This window comes from Saccostrea cucullata, unplaced genomic scaffold (assembly GCF_032062105.1).
Source record: "Saccostrea cucullata isolate Sc308-1 unplaced genomic scaffold, CSIRO_AGI_Scuc_v1 ctg105, whole genome shotgun sequence".
In the NCBI taxonomy this organism is placed as follows: Eukaryota; Metazoa; Mollusca; class Bivalvia; order Ostreida; family Ostreidae; genus Saccostrea; species Saccostrea cuccullata.
Window position 1 is genome coordinate 1,094,330 of NW_026919155.1, and position 23,266 is coordinate 1,117,595.

The 23,266-nt window shown below is 34.2% G+C and overlaps 1 protein-coding gene across 1 annotated transcript; it reads right to left on the reverse strand.

Moving 5' to 3' along the window:
- Nucleotides 1-3,467: 3,467 nt before the first annotated feature.
- On the reverse strand, nucleotides 3,468-20,673 carry LOC134281157 (activated CDC42 kinase 1-like). Its single transcript, XM_062763630.1, has 15 exons — nucleotides 20,521-20,673; nucleotides 19,063-19,371; nucleotides 17,139-17,268; nucleotides 16,691-16,888; nucleotides 15,922-16,074; nucleotides 12,796-12,981; nucleotides 11,309-11,400; nucleotides 10,900-11,026; nucleotides 10,536-10,679; nucleotides 10,231-10,325; nucleotides 10,049-10,143; nucleotides 9,532-9,628; nucleotides 8,899-8,972; nucleotides 4,132-7,400; nucleotides 3,468-4,059 (listed from the first exon to the last, which is right to left on the reverse strand). Exons 2-14 carry the CDS (start codon nucleotides 19,161-19,163, stop codon nucleotides 5,425-5,427), a joined length of 3,468 nt encoding a protein of 1,155 aa, XP_062619614.1. The 5' UTR covers nucleotides 19,164-19,371; nucleotides 20,521-20,673; the 3' UTR covers nucleotides 3,468-4,059; nucleotides 4,132-5,424.
- Between the last annotated feature and the right edge of the window lie 2,593 nt (nucleotides 20,674-23,266).

Below are 23,266 nucleotides of genomic sequence, written 5' to 3' on the forward strand. Positions count from 1 at the left end.
TCTTGAATAAAAATTTCATTCTATTCCTACACATTTCATTCTATTCCTGCAATACGTGCTTTAATTCCTCTTTTTCAATTATTATTATTTATTTAATCTAAACAAAATCTAAATTGATTTGAATATTTTTGTGGGATACCCGACGGCAAAAGGAAAATTAATCATCAAATATAAACAATTTCGTTCGCAACACACGTATTTTACAAGTATTTAATAGTTCTATTGCTTGTACTCTTAAAATGAATTTCGTTTTTCATGAATGAATTATTTAAACAGTAAGTTATTTATTATAACATGAAACGACATCACTCCTTCATGGCACCTGATCCCACCTTTGATAAGTTAGATGTCCGTCTTCACTCTGCTCCTGCTTGTATTGTTTAGTGGACTTTTGAGCTTGAAAACTGTATTGTCGCGAAAGCGAGGGGACATTAAATCTCATTCGTCTGTCCGTCCGTAACCAAAACTTTAACCTTCAAGTTGGTCAAATCTTTTGAATGAGAAGAGATAGCGTTTTCATATTATACAGGAATATTACCTGTGACAAGATCTTTCTAAATGCACTATGATTTTTTACCCCATTGACCTTAACCAGTCTGACCTACTGAAAAAAAAACATTACTTTGAATTTACCTTAACTTTTGAATGAGAAGAGATAAGGCTTTCAAATTAAACATATGTTCTACCCGTGACAAGCCCTTTCTAAATACACTATGATTTTTTGATCTCTTGACCTTGACCTTAAAGCTTGACATACTTTTCAAAAACTTAAAAATCGGTCATAATTTTTGAATGAGAAGAGATAGGGCTTTCATATTAGACCTGTGTATTGCCTGTGACAAGACCTTTCTAAATACACTATGATTTTTGACCCCATGATCTTGACCTTGAAGTTTGACCTACTTAAAAAAAATGAAAGACTTAAACTTGGCCATAACTTTTAAAAGAGAAGAGATAGGGCTTTATTTCATATTTGACCTGTGCATTTCCTGTGACAAGATATCTACAATCATTTTATGATTTCTGACCCCTTGACCTTGACGACTGACCTAATCAAAAAAATTAACCTCGATGATAACTTCTGAATGACATTGACATATGAAAGGGCGTTCATATTTGACACAAAATGCCATAATTCATTATACATGTAGTTATTTCCACACATATGTTTCACTATTTCAATGATCGATAATATCCTTAAAATGTTTTTTCGCGATGTTTTGAGAATTTGGGATACAATAGATTTCTACAATACACAAAAATTTATTTGATTGTTTGACATCCCTCTCGAGAATTTTTCACTCTTATGGAGACGCCACCACGTCCCGTTGTAGGGCTACAAATTTTGACTTATACTCTGCACTTACGGTAATTGAGCAGTGAGGGATCTTTTTTATGCCAGCACCCACTTTTACACCTCGGTTTATATGGTCTTATCGGAAGGACCAGTCGCGACATCCCACAGTGGGATTCGAACCCGCGACCCAAGGATGATCCGATCAACTAGGACCATTACACGCTTAGTTTGGACTTACAGTATGGCGTGGCATTCGCGACCTTGCCTAATTAGCTTCTGAAATTTACACAGCTTCCTTCACTGTTGAAATATACATATGATAGAAATGCGGCAGAATGTCAACGGGTGTAGTAAATAGCCAGTTAAAAGTTCTCTCATGGCACAGAGGTGGGGCATAAGTCGTCTCATCGTTGTCAACAACAATTATAAGTTCCTGATATTATTAATTTCTTAACCAATGAGAATCTACCAGTATTCGCCATTACGTAGCGCCGAGAATGCCACGCCCTATTGAAATTAATTTATCATATGTACTAGGAACACGTGCTTTTGTTTATTATGTGCTAATAATAGCGACAGTAGCTACAGTATTTAAAGGTCGATACCTGTAAATGAACAGGTATTCACTTTAATCACGATTTTAACTCATTCGAAGACTTTGCTTTGCGACATTCACACCCACCCACCCACCCTCTTACTTACTTCAACCTTTTACTAGTATTTTGTTTAATAAAGAAAGTAATTGTTTTCATTTCAAGAAAATTGATAGTTTTGTACACAACAGATTAATTGTCAAAGATGGGAAACAATTTGCTTAGTCGCTCTAGATAATTTTATGTAAAATTTGATATGAATGTAAGATTGTTGTGTAAGGGTACATATTAGCTACATATAGTCGAAATGTGTTTACAGATAGTTCTAACTTACATTCATTCTGCATAGGTTTTACTTAAACTAGTCGATTAATTGTACATTATAATATATGATACGTACATAAGTTTGTGAGAATGAGTCCGCCATTCATTTTGTTTACCTCGCAATTGCTGCGGACTTAAATTTCATAGTTTTTTCAACATAAATCGATGTTGTTTTTTAATGGTTTTTCCTGGGCGGCGAGGGAAGCATAATTGTGTTCATACATGCATTATATTACGTTTTTAATCAGTGAAGTGATGACATATAAAAGCATTGTGTTAAAATGCATTTTGTACAGGGTAGAGAATATTTTGTTTTTGTAAATGTATAATAAATATTGGCAAGCAAGCGCTTCCATTTCCTATGTAGACAAGTGCTCTTGTTTTGATTGTAAATAATTTATGTTCGTTTGAGTGAAACGAATTAGAACATAAAGTCCAAACTAGGGAGAAAATCGTCCTACTTACTCCGCGACTCTACGGCATAACCTCTAACCACTGTTCCCGAAAATTTCATGCTAAGAATGAGCTATTGATTAAGAATACATCAAATATTTTGTAATGGTAACTGGTAGAATTAACTCAAAAAACCACAGGCACTTGTTGCAGAAAAACAAAAAAAAACAAAACAAAACAAAACAAAAACACCGCAGAAAATTAAACAGTATCAATTCTTATAATGGGCCATGTTTCAAAGAACTGCGTTCTTATTATATTATATTATATAGTGATTATAACCTACTTTAGAGCCAATTTAACCCCCCATTTATGTTTCTCGTTACAAATGAACAAGTAATGGGACATCTTTGTGACCTTGTCCGAGATATACCTCTGGAATGACAGAACCCCGTGACAAACAGACAAAGGCCTTGTTCATCTTTGACCTTGGGTTTGTATTTTGCAGCTATTTTTTTTGCTGAAAAACAACTTTCTCAAATTTAAGCTACTTTAAAGATTCCTACAATTCATAACTGTGAGGGAGACAAGATAATAAACTTAAAACGATACAACTGTATTTTAAATTTAAAAAGTAAATAACTCTGAAGCACTCCCCCCCTCCATGTAATCCACCCCCTGCATTATTCAAGGTCCACACGAGGAAATGCAATGCAATCCCTTTACCACTCCAAAAATTATTTATTTGCGGGTTTATACTTTAATATTTCTGCATTTCTTTGGTGCAAAGAATCTTTTTAAAACATAATCATATAGAAAATCAATACAATGAGCGTCATAATGAAAACATAGCTAGTCCATAAATTTTCAATTTTATTACATGTGTATTTTGTGTATGTCTACACATTGATTAGTAGCTTTTCACTGGCCTTGTACTTGAAGTTAAGCGAAAAAAATGTCAGAAATTATCAAAGTCCTTAAACAGAAGTTGTCAACAAATACATCCTCATAATAATATCATTTCATAACAATATCACATTCACAAGGTTGAATAGAATTATTTTTGCAAAAATATACAACATGGAGTATAAAAGACCAATCCTTCATGAATATGGCTCTACAAACTTTGTGTGGTGATGCTGAGAGGTGATTGAACCATGGGCAGCAGTGGTAAGATATGAAGATAGAGGTGTTCTGTTGATAAAAAAGATTGGTGACACAGAGAAACATTCATAATACTGAAGGTTACAAGAGGTCATCTGAGGATCATAACTTTCTTCAGCTAGGAACAACTTTACCCCACCTGGAATTTGAACTCAACATGGCATAAATTACTGGTCCAGGGGACCCGTTATAAAAAAAACTTATGACTAAAACCAAAATTTAATTCTGCATAATTATAACTTTCTACCATAATTAAAATTCATTGTCGGAAACCCACGACTGATTACGCTTTGTTCCTCTCTCCATCACCCGAGAGAGGAACGAAGCATAATCAGCCGTGGGTTTCTGACAATGATTAACATTATATTGACAGCATTTCATGAAGCTAGTGACTTGTCTAGATTGATTTTACTCCAACTTATCAAACAACCTTCAACATGGACATAGGACCACAATTTTGCTCAAAACTATTCACCTCCTCATTATAATGATGCAAACATTTTGCCTCTTACTTAAAAGCATGAAGAAAAAAACAAGAAATCCAAAAGTTGTTTAACATCAGATGCTACATCAAATATGAAACTGGTTCAGCTAAACCAGAGAGGAAAACTCAAAATGTTTAAAATTTTACAAACTTTAAGATTTTAAAGTGTAACTGTAAGTTTACAAAATTTGAGCTGGATTTTTTTAATAATGTTCATATTTTAAAAACCCTTACTCTCACAATCATAGAGAAGGATAAGAATAATCATTTGATCAAAAATACAGAAAACAAGAACCCATAGTAATAGATCATTGGAGTGACTCATGATCTTATAATTCAGCAGTCTAATTGGCATAAACAGATAAAATCAGCCTTTGTAACATGCACTTTGTATAGACAATGGTAAAAAAACCCCTCAGTTTGCAGTGACTTTTTTGATTTATTCATTCAATAAAAGAAAGTACGTAATAAATCATTAAAATGCACAACTAAAAATAGATGACATAAAACAAATGGACTTAATGGTATGAAGACATATCAACCAGATTTCAATGTCAGTAAATATCAATTAATAATACATATGGGTACAAAAACCGGATCTTTGGTATTCAGTTAAAAAAAAAAAATAATAAAAATACATGTACTTCTGCATGTGTATATCTTAAAATTTTTACTCAACTTTCATTTCTTGGTTAAATATATTTTCCTTTTCTGTAAATTTATTATTTCCCCTATATTTATTACATAACAAAATCTATGAACTGGAAAAGTTCTATTATATTAAAAAAAAATTTCTGAGTGATGTAAATTCAGGTTCCAGGATCATGAAACAGACCTGGACTTAATTTTAAATTTTCAATCGCATGGAAAATATTTATTATTATTGAATTAATCAGGAAATTTGCAAATAACAAGACTTTTGTGAATGTTTTAATTTTGATCTGCTAAACTTTCGAAACATTTATTAAATAAGTATAATAAAACGATTTTGACTTCAGCTTAAGATGTATCATGATCCCAGGGCCTGATTTCTTAAATATTATCTCATGCTCAGATAAAAAAAAAACATGACATGTATTACAAACAATGACTTCATATAATTTCTAACCACTAAACATGACTGGCAATAAATAAGATGGCTGACTATGAAGGTATATTGTGGCACAATGTTAAACCGTTGACTCGACCGATTTTTTCCTACTTCGGAATTCATCCAGCAGTACTGAGCTGGCAAGCTCTAAATTCCAATTCAACGCTTCTAAAAGTCGTTCACAGTCTTCGCGCGAAGTCAGACCAAGTCGAAAGAGCTGCTCTGTTTTCAAGTATTTCATAGCCGCTTTTTCGTCCCAGGCTGTCTGACACAATGCCGCGTGGCATTCTTCATCCGTCACTCCCATCACACTGTTCTGCACCAGCAGTACTTTATCCCTAGGAGATGATGACATAAAATTGGGTTCCACAGACTTGGTAGAGTTAGGGATAGAACGGGGTACGGTTCTGTTATTAGATTTGGATTTGCCTAAATCGTTGGATATTCTCCCGATGGGTTTCATCCCTGTCATTCCAGACCAGGACAACCTATCGCCATTTTCCAACTGAGTTTTGTTTATTTGTTTACAATTTGATGTTTCACCATCAGATATATTTTGATATTCAGACATTGTGTGTGGTCTCTGTTTCCTGTGATCTAGCTGGTTCCCGTCCACAGAGAAAGGGCGTACAGCAGCGGTGTTTGTACGATTATTATCACATCCCTTTGGTGGGATCAGAAAATAGTGAGTAGAGCTCATTTGTTTACCATCCTGAAGAACAGGAAAGATTCTAGCTTTTTCATTTTTCTTTTTCAAAGCATCTCTCCGGGAATCTAAACTGTTTGACAGATAATCTCTAGGGGGCAATGGAGGGGGTTTTTCAAGGTTTTCAGATTTCATGAGGCGGGCCGTAGCTCCTACAACAGTTTCTTCTTCTTCTTCCTCCTCATCATCAAAATCCGAATCGAAAAAGTCAAAGTCATCATCAGATGTAGCACTAGGCGGAGCATAATTTTGATTAGCACTTGAATTGGTTGGCATGGTAACGTTTTTAACATCACTCTCTTCCTCATTTGGTACTTCATCATACAATGGCCGACTGTTTTTGTTGAGGGAGTTATTATTAATCTTATGTAGTCTATCACCAGATGAGGACCCAGGAACATTGCTGCAGACAGATGAAGTTTGTAAATTGTTAACAACACTTGTATTTGTCTCGTCTGGCACCTCATCATACAATGGCCGACTACTGTAGCTCAAGGAGTTTTTAGTTTTGAGTAAAATGTCCTGTTTAGAATTAGATTCCTCTTCAATAGGAACCTCGTCATATAATGGTGCGACATTGCTGTAGTGTTTTTCCTTTGAAACTCCAAAACCAGTCATTGCATCATTAAGCCAATCAAAAGCTTTATCAGTAGTTTTCTTGTTCGTTTTAGAATACACATTTTTGTCCTCCTGGTGTAAATTGTTCACCACATGAACCTGACTTCCTGTGACATAGGTTCCCACATTAAGTTCGTTAGTTCGACACTGATGAAGGGGATTACTGCCTAATTGTTCCTCTATTTGACTCCTCCTGGCCTCAAATGATGCCAACTCTGGTGGTCTGTTGGGGTGAGTTTTCTCAGGTAATGGCAAAGAAAACGATGGAGTGAAAATGTTTTGTTTGTCTACTTCGGTAGAGTTTGCATTGTTTTGAGTCACAGGCTGAGGGATTATGGGAACTGGGGAGGGATTCATGCTATAGTTGGACCTTAATGAGAACCGCGTGTCAAACGGGTCTATTGGTGCATTTGAATCTTGGATCAATGGTCGGTCCAACTGTGCACAATTATCAGATGATGTTAGTGTGTCAAATAAACTCAGTGTATTGGGTACTGGCTTTTTCAGAGCAGTACAGAGCTCTGACTCGTCGCTGAAGTCAATCAGAAGACTCTCGTCAGCATTATTAGCTGATTTCTCATCTATCCGAGGATTTGGAGTGGCCCCCACCACAGCTACAGACTTGGGTAAGGTGGAGGGGTATTTTCTCACTGCAAGGTCATGGTCCACTTCATTGACAAACTTAGAGTAACTGAACTGCTGTCTAGCACTCAGGCTCTGTGTCAGCTGATCTGAGGAAAAAAAACAGAATATTTTCACATCATGCTGTCTACTTCTTCTGCCTACATTATTTTTTTTAGGGTAAAACTTTTAAATCTTACTTTACTTCTTTTAAACTTGTAGTTTAGACACAATGAGGCAAAATGATCCATCATTAATAATGGAGTATTAACGAGGCCCGATCTACTTGATCTGCGCATACGTTTTAACGCAGCGTCGACTCAGGCACGTCACAATACCCTTGACTGCCGTCACAATTGAACATAATAACGTCACAATTAAAATGACGTCAAATTGCGCTAAACTGTTTCGCTGATCTTGCTTACCTGGTAGCTCTATAGAATATGCATTGAAAGCTGGCATTTCTATTTTTTTTTTAAATATTTAGATTAATTAACAACTTTGGGACCTAAATAATTTTGAGGGATCAATTTTTTGGTACAGATTTATTAATTTTATCCTGTTTTATTTCAATTTGTGAGTTTAAAAAAACAAACGCTGCAACTAAATGTAAACGATTTTAGTCTTTCTCTTTGAACATGTTGAAGTGTTTATACAATCTTTTTATTGCGGACTTAAATATGATTGGATTATCTTCAGTTTTAAAAAATAAAATAAGTCTATAAATCATTTAAATTGAACCCCCGAAATATTTAATTTTTCCACATATTACATAATATTAGTAAAAATCGCAATTTTGTCGCCTTTACCCCCCCCCCCCCCTTCTACCCCTATTTTCCACGTAGAACAACGTCGCGTGTTAAGAGAAAAATAAAGCATGGCGAGAAAATAATTTCATAATGTAAGAATTATTTATTTTTTAGAAACTAATACAGTATTGCAATCGTTTGTTGGTGTTATGTAAACCCATTGCGACCTATAAAATACGTAGTTGGATAGAAGAAATCTAAATTTTGTGTTTTGACATGTCCCCTTTTCATTGCAATAAAGGCTACCGCCAATTTTCTTTTCATTTTTTATAAGAGGAATGAAAATTGCATGATATATGTGAAAAACAAAGAATTTCATCATGTTTTTTTTTTTTATTTGTAAATTTCTTTGTTTTTTGAAGAGTTTTAGTATGTAATTGTGTATAAAAACACGAAAAATGGTCCATATCTTGACAGTGCCCCCATTTCACTACAATAAAGGCAAGGTAACAAAATTTCATCCTAATTTTTCTAAGCATAAGACATACAAGTATATTTCCAAGAATTAAAAATTTTTATCATTCCGTTTTCGTAATTTTCAACTAGATCGGGCCTCGTTAAATGATGCTATTTATATCAATTTATGTACCAGTACATGTAGCTATTAATATTGTAAACAGTCAAACCTCTATATCTCGAATTCAATGGGACCAAGAAAAACTTTGAGATATCCGGGATTCAAGATATCAAGTATTAAATACTTCATAAGAATAAGTGGTTGGGACCTCCCAGTCACTTTGAAATATCCATGATATACGAGATATCAGTGTTTGGGATACTGAAGTTCAGATGTGCTTACTTTTCTTGAACTGTTTAGAGACCAAGTTAGGTTTGTGTAGATCTGGTGGTTCCATTGGATTTCGTAAGTACACCCTGTAAAACAGTTGTGCATACTAAAATCATAAAAGTTTACAATCTTGATTATAATATATTTTAGAAATAAATGACTCAAACTTCACATCATGCTCTAAACTTTCTTTTTAGTCATACTAAGGCTATAACACTCATACAATACAAATTCGACTATACTGAAGATTTTGATGATTTCTTACCATAATCATGAGTTAGTGGTTTCAAAATCTTAAGTCCTATTTCAGTAGTGTTGTGAATGAGTTGTAAAATTCTACTCAATGTTCTGTGCCACATATACAAGGTTTGCATGCCAAAATGTAAACTTGAACCTTGACTTGTAACAGAATGACCTTAAAAATTATCAGTGTCCTTCTGTATATATTACTGTATACTTTGGGGCTCCTACATGGATTAATGGCACCAAATTTTAAAGCATTGTCATGTATTTGAATTTCTACACAAATTCTTGAAAATTTCTTTTGAGGTTAAAAAAATCTTACAAAAGAAGATGAAATGAACAAGATTTAAGTATTTCTATAAGTTCTCTTTCTGAATAAAGTGACCTCACTGTGGTACTTACTCATCAATAGCTGCTGGATCCCCCCACGATTTTCCACCTGGATCCCCATGACCAGTATGAATAAAACTATTCTTCAAAGGCTGACTGATGTCATTTCCTGTACAAAAATAAAATGGTACTGTGTAAATAACTACACTGTACTATTAATATGTGATATCAACTCTTAATTACTGCAAATTGTTCATGCAGATTCTTTGAAGCAAAATATCTATCAAAGAGCAGCAACCTGTTTACTGTATACATGGAAATTTTCACCCCCATTTTATTTTTGCCCCTCTCGCCCTTGGGCGAATTTAAAATGAGGCAAATTCAAAGAACATAGCTTGCTGAAACCTTATGTCCCATCGGGGACGAAGAGGATAAGTAAGCAAGTAAATTCAAACAACATAGTATAATTTCTATAACAGAAATGTAACTGGACAAATTTAAAACGGGACGAAATTGATAGCAAGTGAAGCAAGTGTAAAAGGGCAAAAATAACACGGGGGCAAAAATTACCCTTTATGCAGTATCTGACCTGTTCGTTTGCGTTGAGGGTCCACACAGTGGCGTGGGAACGTCCCCACCTCACAGGTCCTCTTGTTCTGACCTTTCCACCAGTAACAGTCAGGTCTACAAGGTAATTATATAAATCACTGAGAGAGTCAAAATACATGTAGGTGAGTTAGTTTTGTAAATTAAACTACAATAGATCAGTACCTTCCGTCTATAACTGTGACCATATCCCCCTCTAATATCTCTAAATGATCCTTTTCCACAAATTCTGTTATAACTTTGACGTCTTGTGCCCTCATCTGTAATGATAATACAAAATATTGACAAATGAACATAACATTTTAATTTTTGGTGTTGTACTGTTGATTGTATAGAATTATTGTGTGTGTTTCATTTTATTCTAATGGAGGCAAGTTTTTAATAACTTTGGAAAATGAAAGCAAATTTCATTGATAAAAGTTTGTCATGTCATTTTCGATAGAATGATAAAGATGTCTAATATAGCCTACCTCACAAAGAAAGTCCTTGAGGGCCTGAAAAGTTGGCCTGTCCTGAGGTTTCAGGGCCCAGCACTGTGACATAAGAGTAAATATATCAGCTGGGCAGTAGTCTGGCTTAGGGAGTCTCTCACCTTCCTCTATCATCTGTAAGATCTACAATACAAAAAATTAATGACTCTATATATTAATGAATATTGATTTTGAGGGAGGAAAGGGTTAATGATTTAAAATGAAGCTAAAAAAAAAAGCTTCCATTTAGGGAATTTGAAGCTGAGTATTTTAAATGAAAATGAAAAATTTCCCTTGAAATGTGATGTAAGTTGTCGAATTTAAAAAACTTGTGAAAGTGGCTGAACTCTTCCACGACAATTACCTGGGAACCATTGTAACCCATCCACGGTTCTGAGCCATATGTAAACATCTCCCATAATGTCACTCCAAACATCCACGTGTCACTAGCATGAGAAAATTTACGGATTTTCAGGCTCTCTGGGGCACACCTACAAAAAAACACAGGCACTTTAAAAAAGGGCAAATACCAAGATACATATTTTTTTGAAATTATTTAAAATTTAACATTTCAGATGTCTCAATCACAAACCATTTATCAAGATATCAATTTCAAAAATGCATTAAAACCTTGTTTGATAGACTGTGTCAGTGAATCTTACAAATACGCAAGTGTTGTATTCTATTTCCAGTACTAATATTATTTCAATCATAATATGAAATATACAATACATGTATTAAATTTGGAAAATGTTCAGATTAGCAATGTGTACCAGGCAAATGGGACTTTCTTTGTTTCTGACATAGTATAATGATCCTCTTGATGTGACAGAGCTCGCATTAGTCCAAAGTCCCCTATCTTCACCTGCAGATACAAAGAAAATATACTGAAAGGATAAAGAAATGCATATCAAACTTTTGAGTTAAATTAAAACAATTATTTCAACTATGTTTTCCAGCATTGTTATCACACATATTAATTCATCTATAATCAACAAGTTACCAAAATTTTGTGTGATTTTGAGTGATAATTCCTGCGATGTTGATATCAATATGTCGACACCCCCCAAAAATAAAACTAAAACGTCTCATAATCTCCCTTACGCATCAGTAACAAACTTGATTTTCCTGTGCATTGAGTTCACCAGAGCATTTATCTTTTTCATAGCATTATTATTCAACCCTTCCGACGGTAGTCTAATGGCTGAGATTAGCTGTATTATTCCAAAGCCAACAATCCCCCCGCCCAATCGAATCCCACGAATTTTCGATTTAGGATAGAATGTACAGAACCCAGCAAGTTTGGTACACGTGAATGTTTGTAAAAAAAGTCTCGACAAACACTAGCTACATTTTCCCAGTGTAAACATGTTAAAACCAATAACGCAAACGATGCGTAGGTGCGTGTTTGAGAGTAAAATCGACGTAAAGTGGCCAAGCTCACGGCCCAAATTAGAGCAGAGAGTTTATGTCAATTTAGGGTGAAAAAATTAGTATGATTATCTGTTGTATAAATATCAGTTTCAGCGATAATGCCTTGACAATAACCGAGGTGGCATGAAGAAAAGTCCTATCTTGTTGTGACGTTGTTACACGCTGAACGTCACCGTCATGGTCGGTTAGAAACATTTTAAGTTAACTCTCTGACAACCAAAAAAACTTTTATTTAGTTGAAAAGTTGAAAACAATCTGTACAGCAGCATGTTTTTGCCTATTTATTCACTTATGCAATATTGAATTCAATTACAAAACCCACAGTAGCTTCTGTCAGCCATACCACGATTGCAAGAAATTTATACTGACTGAAAATATGCAAAAACGATGTCTATAACTCTAATGCATCATATGGCATTACAAAATTTTATCACAAAATTATCATCATCAACATTCACGTGTTTTGGACTTTTTAATATGTGACGCCATACTTTTCATGGTTGAGTACTTTTGACCAGCGATTTTAGTGCAAAGAAACCAAAATACACATCTGACCAATTTTCATAATATTATGTTCTTAAGCGTTTCTTTTTCCTTTCAGTATATACAGATGTATTACATCAAACAAAATGTTGTGCTCCTGTTGAACTAAATTGTAAACCATCAAATCAATAAGCACGTGATTAATTTGCTCCATCTTTAACTGAATCAATTTGTAGTATCAGTTATCATAAATCTGATGTTGCCAATAATAATGGAGAAAAATAATCATAAAAGTAAGAACTAGTGCCATTTTGTCACTACAATTGCTTTAAATTTCCCATACTTTCTGTGGTGATGCTAGAAGAACATTCCGACAGGCCAGATCTCTGTGAATAAAGTGCTTGGATTCTAAATAGCTCATTCCATTGGCTATCTGTATAGCAAAGTCACACATGGTGGATATAAGGAGAGTTGTCTGCTCCTTCCTCAAGTGTTCCAACAAAGATCCTCCAGGGGCCAGTTCTGTCACCTGTTAATACAGGTACACAAGGTATTATGTTAGGAAAAGTAATAGAAATATAACTAGATACGATCTCGTTGCGAGCAACGAGGGGTCTTCCGTCCGATTCTGAAGTAAAAAACGAAAAATCTTGCAGAAAAAGTGATTTAAAAAAATCGGACATTCGGGGGAGCGAACCCGGGCCGCCCGCGTGACAATCCGACGCGCTAACCATTCGGCCATTGAAAACACCGCTTCATATTTTTAAATACGAAAATCTCGAGATTGCCTTTTTCGATTCTAAAACAAATTACATATTTCGCATTCGCAAAAGAGTCACTTTTAAGATATCTAATATCAAAGAAAAATATTGGAAAACAAAAAAGTTGAAAAATTGCGGTTTTTTTAAATTCGCTTCCGGTATCGACCGGAAGCACTGACGAAAATTTGAAAGTATAGGTGCAAAACTACAACATGTCATCTATTAGTCCTGAAAAGGACAACATTCTAGCTTTTGTCGTTTTTGATTTTTTGTGTCGACAAAATGGTCACTAAAAATTCGTTTTAAGATCGATAATTTACGACCGGAAGTGATTTTTCAAAAATTAAAAAAAATGGATCAAGTTTAGATCATGATACATCATCTCTGAAAATTTCAAAGAAATCTGTCAACGCATCTCTGAGAAATCGTCTGCACAAAATTTGGACGAAAAAAAATAATAATAATAATAATAGTGAAAAAGAAACAATAGAATAATAGAAGGGTCTTCCGTTGGAGACGGAAGACCCTAATTAGGTCTATTGACAATATTTATTTGAATCTTAATAATAATGAAGTTTAAATAATTTCAAAGTGACTAGTATATTTCCACCATTATACAATACATTGATAGATGTGCCTACACTGTTTAAATTTGGGTACAATTGTATCACTTATTATTTCCTGTAAAAACTATAAAACTACAAAAACAACATAGGAAGTCCATAAAATAACCAGAAGTCTCTGTCGAGACTGTAGCTCTACTGGTTTGTACTTTAAACAAAGAAAAGTGGCAGTTGGGACTTGAAATTTCACAACAGCAATAAACAGAATAATGATCATGTATCTCAGTGTACTATACTTGCATGCCACATTATACATATACTATAATCAGACTAAAACTGTATTTGGAATTACATTCTTTAAGTATTTCACAGAAATTTCTTATTTCTAGTAACCATGGCAACACTGTTCATCCAAATCAAAAACCGATACACAGAATTATGTATCTTAGTGTAGTCTACAAATGTATGCCAAGTTATATTGAAATCAGATTAAAACTGTAGGAGGAGTAGAATTTTGAATGTTTTTCACATAATTTCTATTTTTAGTAACCACGACAACACCGTTCATCGAAATCAAAAACCAATACACAGAATTATGTATCTTAGTGTAGTCTACTTGTGTGCCATGTTTTATTGAGATCAGACCAAAACTGTACATGCTGTAGGAGAAGTAGTATTTTGAATGTTTTTCATGGAAATTTCTATTTTTAGTAACCACAGCAACACTGTTCATTGAAATCATAAACCAATACATAGAAATATGCATCTTATTGTAGTTTACTTGTGTGCCAAGTTATATTGAAATCAGACCAAAACTATTGGAGGAGTAGCATTTTGAATGTTTTTCACGGAAATTTCTATTTTAGTAACAACGGCAACATTGTTCATCGAAATCAGAAACCAATATACAGAATTATGTATCTTAGTGTAGTCTACTTGTGTGCCAAGTTATATTGAAATCAGATTGAAACTATAGGAGGAGTAACATTTTAAAGGTATTTCACAGAAAGTTCTATTTTTAGTAACCACGGCAACACCGTTCATCGAAATCAGAAACCGGTATACAGAATTATGCATCTTAGTGTAGTCTACTTGTGTGCCAAGTTATATTGAAATCAGATTAAAACTGTAGGAATAGTAGCATTTTGAATGTTTTTCATAGAAATTTCTATTTTTAGTAACAATGGCAGCACCGTTCATCCAAATCAAAAACCAATAAAAAGAATTATGTATCTTAGTGTAATCTACTTGTGTGCAAAGTAATAATAAAATCAGACCAAAACTGTAGGAGGAGGAGCACTTTGAAAGTATTTTTTTAAATTCTATTTTTAGTAACAATGGCAACACCGTTCATCGAAATCAAAAACCGCTATATAGAATTACGTATCTTTGTGTAGTCTACTTGTGTGCCAAGTTATATTGAAATCAGATTTAAACTGTAGGAGGATTAGCATTTTGAATGATTTTCACAAAAAATTCTATTTTTAGTAACAACGGCAACACCGTTCATCGAAATCAAAAACCGATAAACAGAATTATGTATCTTTGTGTAGTCTACTTGTGTGCCATGTTATACTGAAATCAGATTAAAACTGTAGGAGGAGTAGCATTTTGAATGATTTTCACAAATTTTTCTATTTTTAGTAACAACGGCAACACCGTTCATCGAAATCAAAAACCAATATATAGAATTATATTTCTTAGTGTAGTCTACCTGTGTGCCAAGTTATATTGAAATCTGACCAAAACTGTAAGAGGAGTAGCATTTTGAAAAATTGTTTACAGACGGACAGACAGACAGACGGACGACGGACGCATTACTATCACATAAGCTCTTCTGGTCTCTGACCAGTAGAGCTAAAAATAAAGTAATCGATAGGAAAATGGGAATGCTTGCAGAATTTTGAGGTTTTGAAGTTTTACTGTACACAGTTATAGTGAACAAACTTATAATGAATTTATGCTTTTAACAAAGTGATGTCCATTCCCCATGATTAAAAAAACATTTTGTGAACAGATGTTACAGTTTGCAAATAAGAAAAATCAAAATCGTTGGTCCCTGGCACTTTGCTATAAGCTTATTACAATCTAGTATGTATTCTAAACACAAATATTCAAATCAGAGCTATAAGCTCTCATTCATACCATCATCAGTGGTGAGGAGAGAACAATGCCATACAGCTGTATTAAATTTGGGTGATTAAGACTATGCATGGCGTTCACTTCTTTAACAAAGTCCTCAAAAGCCCCGGACTGAGCGAGGGCATCCGCTCGTAACACCTTAACGGCCACCTTCTTCTGTAATGCAAATGTTGCGTATTAATTTACATTTAATTCTTGCTTTGCGATGTTGTTTACAGAGGTGCAATTTGTTCTTGTAAAAGAATAACATGTCACAATACATGTACTAATCTCTAGTTTAAATAACATCTTGAAAATATATGAGATCATTATCAGATTAAAGTCTAGAAACAGTGATTTTATCTCTCAACCTGACAAATCCACTTCTCGTTGTTACATCTAACTCAACAAGCTCTGATGTATGTCAATAACTTGATTTCAAAATACAGTATATTCAAGTCACTTGACAATAATAACAAGCATACTTACCAGTAATAAGTACATCTCTCTTACAACTAAAGTTTTTTTTTGTACTTTTGGATTTTTTTTTGTCTTTGATGTGCCACAGATTTTATCACTGTAAGCTAGTCATTGTAAAAAAAAATAATGACAGGAAATACAGAGCCTTGAAAAAATGTGTCAAACAAAAATTAAAGTCAACTTTCTCATTGACCTCCCTCTCTAAAGATCTGACACGGACTGTTACAATAAAGCTCTATCTGGAGAGAGCTGAATCGCATCACTTATCTGATGATTGGAGCCCAAAAGATCAAAAAGCAAATAAACGACCTACCTTACGACCACTGGGGGTGGTCCATTCACCCTCCCGCACCACTCCAAATGATCCATTACCCAGCTTTCCCCACAACATCAGCTGCTTCTTATCAATGAGGCAGGTTAAGGACTGCTCCCCGTGGTGATGAGGAAGTGAGGAGGGGGAGGAGGATTTTGTTACATCCTCGGTCATCCTCTTGGCTGTTCCTGAGAGAATCTGTAAAAGGGTCATCAAAAAGGTCAACACGCTAGTTCAGATTGACATGATTATGGACAGAAGTAATCATACACCTGTATCTTCTCTCAGGTATACATATATACCTATAGCCCATTGACATAAAACATTACGAAATAGACAAGTACTCTTGGACGCTCTTTTTTGCATGATTTTAAAGTAAAAAATATGCTCTCATTCTTTGGGTTCCATGTTAAAATTCCTATTACCAGATTATAGACTGAATCCTTACTTTGTCTAGTATTTTGGGTTTTTTACTGGCCCTCTTTTTCTTGACTGCGTCCAGTAAGCGTCGGATGGCAGGTTTTCCCATACCAATCTTCTCCAAGTCCTCAGTCTTAACATACTCAAAGTGTGAGAGTCTGAAATTTAATGATCAACAAATACACTTGTATCCACGATCTAGTACTTTTAAGGTCCACACTTGTGTAGCACTTAGACGTTGTGTCTTGGCTCTTGACTCTCAGTGGTTAATCTTAAATCAGTTCATTACAGGCCCAAAGGAAACCTTCTATCTAAACCTTGAAATCTGACCAGAGGAGTGGAGTATCTGATATCTACTAATCTTAAGCCCTTAAGAGCAATTAAATTTTCATTTTATGATGCAAGATTAAATGAACTATAACTCTATTAATGCCAGGGTACACTGACTTTGGCAAAAATACAGAGAATCAGATTTTGGGCCCAAACATTACATAATACCTGCCCTCTCCTCTCTGGCTGGGAATTTTCCATGCAATCTCTTTTTAACTAGATTTTTTGGTACATTACCTGGCCAGATTACCTGATGCTAGAGGTGTCAATTAAAGGTAACAGCAGGCAGCTATCATACAACACCTGTATAATTAACAATGAGCCTGCATTCACAGGAACTACGCTCCTCTGGATATTATACACCTGTGTCCAACAAGTCTAAAGTCATTTCTGTAATACTCTTAAGTAGGAATAAAAGCACCTGTTTCAAATCTGGCTTCTCCAAATATGGGAGATCATTGTACATGTACTGAGCTGGACTAATGATTTTTTTTCTTTATCCATTGTTTATAAATAAAGTATCAGAACTTTAATTCTTCAAAGTGCAAAATGATGTAACTGTATATACTGAATGTCTGTTTACAAACACAGGTGTGTATTCCTGTAACCCACATTACCTTTATTTTACCTATATCCACCCACACTAGGGATTGGTAAGCCAAGTTTACACCTGATTTAGTGATTAATCTGTGGTAATACCAGACTGCTGTACCTAGTATACTGTCTAATACCCCTGGGCCACACATTAAAACACGATGTGTATTTCAACATTAATTCAACTTCAGACCTGTCATTAAGAAGTATTACAGTAATAACATATCTCCTCCAGTTATTAAACTCAAAATATACTGATCAACAGGTACATTGGTAAACCTTTCACAATACATTCCCTACACAAGCTGATTTCATAAGATAAGAATTTCTTCTTTTTTTTTTTTTAAATGACCATATTAAAAATTATTTTTTAATCATCTTTTTTTCATTTAAGCTCTTTAATTTAATTAATACTATGATTTAGAATATAATCAATTTCAAAAGAAAAAAACTCATAATAAAGTTTAAATGATTTCATGTAAATTTGATATAAAGGCTTTTCAATGTTCTTGTAAAATAGTCAGATGCCCTTGCTTTGCCTTATTAACCAGTAAACTAATATTAACTTTTGTCATTTATGTTAACACAATCATGGTCCTTTTTGTGATTTCTGAAAACAATTCAAATCAAAGACAGATATTTAAAGGGTCTCGCAGATTAAACCAACAAAATTGGCTATACATGATTGTAGGACAAAGGCACTTTATATCTTCCCATTTCAAAATATCAAGAGAAAACTTTAATCTCCATAATAATACACAAAATAGATTTCTTGTTCAAAGAGTTCCTCTCCCAAACACGACTAACTTTGATATGCGATGCTTATATGTTGAATACTTAGTTTTGTACATATAACAAGGAAACTAAGAGACAATTGATCCTTAATGGATACAAAATCAGTTGATGAAACATACAAATTATTCACTTCTTTCACATTACTGAGTAGAATCTAATGTGCACCCTGGCCACGATGCTCTCATTAAGTAAATCCATTTATACCTTAGCACCAGTTAGTGTTCAATACTTACTGCGTGACCTGGAGGTCGTCCCGTAATTTGGAAAAGAACTGTCCGAGTTGAACCTCACTGAGGAGGTCATACAGCCACTCCCTACTTTCCTCCTCCTCCATTGCTGAGGCCCCGGGGGTACAGTCCTGGTCTGGGGGTCACGAGGGGACCCTTAGCCCTCCTCTCTGTTAGCCATGTCTTATGAGAAGAACATAGAATTCAACATTGTGTGGATTGTACTTCCTCATGTAATCGCGTCCAAAGGGTTACAGATTTCCTGAGCTGATCACAGCTTTCCTTCCATCAGCCTTCCTGAATGTTCCATTGTGCCTAAAAGAGAATGTAAAAAAAATTCTTAGAAAAATACTTCCATTGAAGAATAAAGAGACGTCAAGTGTGCAACACTCAAACCTTCCATACATATTATGATGGAGAACATGTAAAAACACAATGTTACATGAATTCTCTGTAGGACATCTTAAAATGTTTAGTTTATATAAGGTCGTTCGTTGACTGAAGGCTGTGTAATCATCGAATGTTGCATTTTCAATATGCTTACATTAGCTGTGTTATCTTATGTACAGACTTTGGCTATGAGGAAATATCTACAGGGCACAAACTACAAAGTACTATATATTTAGGTACCAGTACTTTATATATACACATACATGTATTAATGTGCTATGTCCCTTATCTCAGTAATATGAGCCCTTATGAAAAGCATAATCAACTTTTGACCTATAACTTTTTAAATGAGTAGAAAGTTATGCATTATACAAGGATACATGTGCATTGTATAATCTCTACAACCTTTTTTTGAAACATTTCCCTATCTATTAAGATTTGTATATTACTGGAATTCCTCTTGTTCAGTTACATCAGTAGGTGGACATTTATTGGCATGTTATGTCCCTTTAATTTCTCATGTGTCCTGGATTGTACACAAATATTTCTTCTTTTTGACACAATAAATATCCCTACTGTCTATAACAGTTACACGTCATTTCTCTGATGTAAAATGTCAGTGTAGAGTCACAAACCATTGATAACCAGCAAATCTTACATTACATTGTACTTCAAAACCAGCTTTTTTCCACAAGAATTAAATACCACAGTGACCAGTGTTGAGTGATGTAGGTCCCTGTACAGACAATTTATTTTTATCTCTACTTCATAGATATCTTTTAAAAAGAACTTATCTCCAATAAACCCATTTCTGTAAATGTACATGTTTACACACTTTGTAAAATAAATAACTAGAGCTCAAAGTGACTGCACAGTTTTATCCTTTTTTAAAAATATCTGCTGAGTATATGACAAGAACTTAATACCCAGATAACAAATATATGACAGAAGTATCCATCGGTAGATAAACTTAAAAACATTTCATAACAAATATGTAGAAAAATATACCTCTAGACCTATTATCCACCTATAACCTGTTACCTGTACCAATCTAGTTTAAAATAAAAAAGCAACACTTACCATTTTAAATTGCATTAACAATCAGAAATTGTTTATACCATGAGCAAAACAAATCACAGTATAATAGAGGAACTCTTTCTGTTCAATCTCTAATTCTCAAAGCTAAATTTCCTGGCCCAACTCATGTTAACAGGAAATTATTCATACCCACTATGAAACATTCAATGACAAGATCTTGTTTTCCTATATCCATCATTGATCTGTTGTGTTAAGTTGTTTACATATCTGTATTGTGTCACAGTGACAAAGGGTAAACAAACCTTGTGCAGATAAACAAAGAGACATCAGCAAAAACTTATAATTACAACAACTAACACAGGGCAGGTGTGAGGGGGGTCAGATGGAGTCGGTTATGATATAAAGTCAAGATAGCTTACATGTTCAGTACATAATCCATTGAATTTTAACACAGCTGTTAGCATTCTCTACAATTCTAATATAATCCTGCAGAATGTGATGTATTGGAAATTCTGCATCATCATGATCATTCAAAATTGCAGTACATCATTCTGTGTTAATAGGCAAATTGGTAAACATAGAAGCAGTCACTTTCAATGAGTCATTCAAATCTTAAGAAGTTGATTTAACCATGTTGACTGCGGAGATCCAATTTAGATGCCATTAAGACAATAAACACAGCAAAACATGTAGATGACAGTTACTTGCACTTTTAAACAGCCATTTCAGTGATCTTAGATATCTGTAGAACTGCAGGGCACATCATTAACATTCAAAACATTCCCATAACAACATGTTTACAGGCTGAATCAGAAACTCTTACATTTTCTAATGACTATCAAAATGTCATGATCTGCCATACCATAATGTTTTAAAAATCTGATATCAGCAATTAAGTCAAAAATTCATGTGTCTTGCACTTTATTTTAAATACAGCAAAAATTTCTTAAAATATATCCAAAATTTTGGTTTTGATTCCATGGCAGTAAATTTGGATGTTATTCATGTGATAGAAGATGACTCAGATAATCAGTTAATTAATGAATCCTTCCCTAAAATCTTACTAAAATTTTAAGGAAACATAAAAATAATTGTAAATTAATTCTTGTTGAAAATAGTGATAACATGGACAGAACAGACAGAGACTTACAAGGAATGCATTCAATGTAATGTTTCCTTCAGAACAGGGCGAGCCTATTTGATATTTATCTGAAATACACCTGTAGCCTATAGAAATAAAAAGTTAACTAAAAGAAAACTAAGACCTTAGAGGCAATGAAATTTTGTGCTTGCATATGTTAATTTTAGGGATGTCAACGAGTACCCGGTTAACCGGGTATTAAGAGTTGAGTATATACTAAAATCGGTACTCGGTTACTCGGATGTATATTTTTGAATATTTCTAAGTTTATTTATTAATGTATTAAACAGTCTTTTTAAAACGTAAAATACTCATTGCACTTGTACATACAGTAATTAGGGTTTCCTACGCCTCTACATGACCGTTATCGCCCGTGGCAGTGTTTATACAGCAATTATCGTGACCAAGCACCTGTTACCTGGCTTTTGTCACCCTCGGCTGTCTTCTACCCTTTTTAAAGATTTGCTTTATTTGTTTTTACTGAACATCGTTTAAGGTCTGTTATGATTAAATAAATTAGACAATTTTGTCAATTCTCCGAGAAACCGTAAATTCTCGGGAAAAGAGACAGATGATAATTACACGCGCGATTGTTGATATGGTTGTGTTTGATTACATGCCAATACATGTACAAATGGTTGAAGGCAAAGGCTCTAAAAAAAGGTGATGTCCATCTTTGCACCAAACTACTACCGATCCTTATTACTATAAAATCTAGGATCGAAAAGTATACGAAAATAGTAAATCCGCTCTGTTAGAACTTGGTCAAGTTCAAGTCAAACTGTACGACTGATACCTGGACGTCAAACGCAACAACGAATTACATTACAATTACGGAGTAGATTTTTTTTTTTAACAAAAACACTGTGAACCACTAATGATTTTATTTCTTGTTTATCTGATAAATAAATTGAACTTTAAAAAGTTTTGTATTAAATTTCGTCGGGCACGAAGTGCTAATCATTGTTACAACAGAAATGCATTAACGGGTAAACCTTCTATCAGAGTATGTGGTTTTATTTCTATAAGAGTTTACAATGTTTTACATTCATCAATTTACTTGTTCATATTTATTTACACATTTACCGAGTACCCGAGTACTCGATCGGAAAAACGTCCGAGTAACCGAGCATTAAAAATTGACCGATTTGACATCCCTAGTTAACCCTTTGTGTGCGGGAACCCAATATATTGGGTCTGACGTCACAAACGCTTGCGTGCGGGAACCCAATATGTTGGGTCTGAGTCTGAAATTAGCGCTTCGTCACATAAAACGTCGTATAAAACGTATAAATGAGCTGTGAATTATTCAGAATCTATCAAAATGTATTATACAACTACAACACATTGCAAAATAGGTAATTAAGATGTGAAAATATGCGAATTATTTGTGAAATTGTGATTTAAAGTGAAGGTGTTTGGCGTTTGTTACGATGAAAGTCAGTCCGCTATTTTTGGAAACAGGGAAAAAACGCGCATGTAATAAATATCTACTAACTTGCTCAAATATAAAGGAAAATAAAGAAACAAATCTCAAAAATAGTTAAATATCAATAATTCTAATAAATTTGTGTTAGTAGACTTAAAATTACTTAGAAATTTTCGATATTTTAGCAGAAAAACTCTGGTTAACTTGACTTG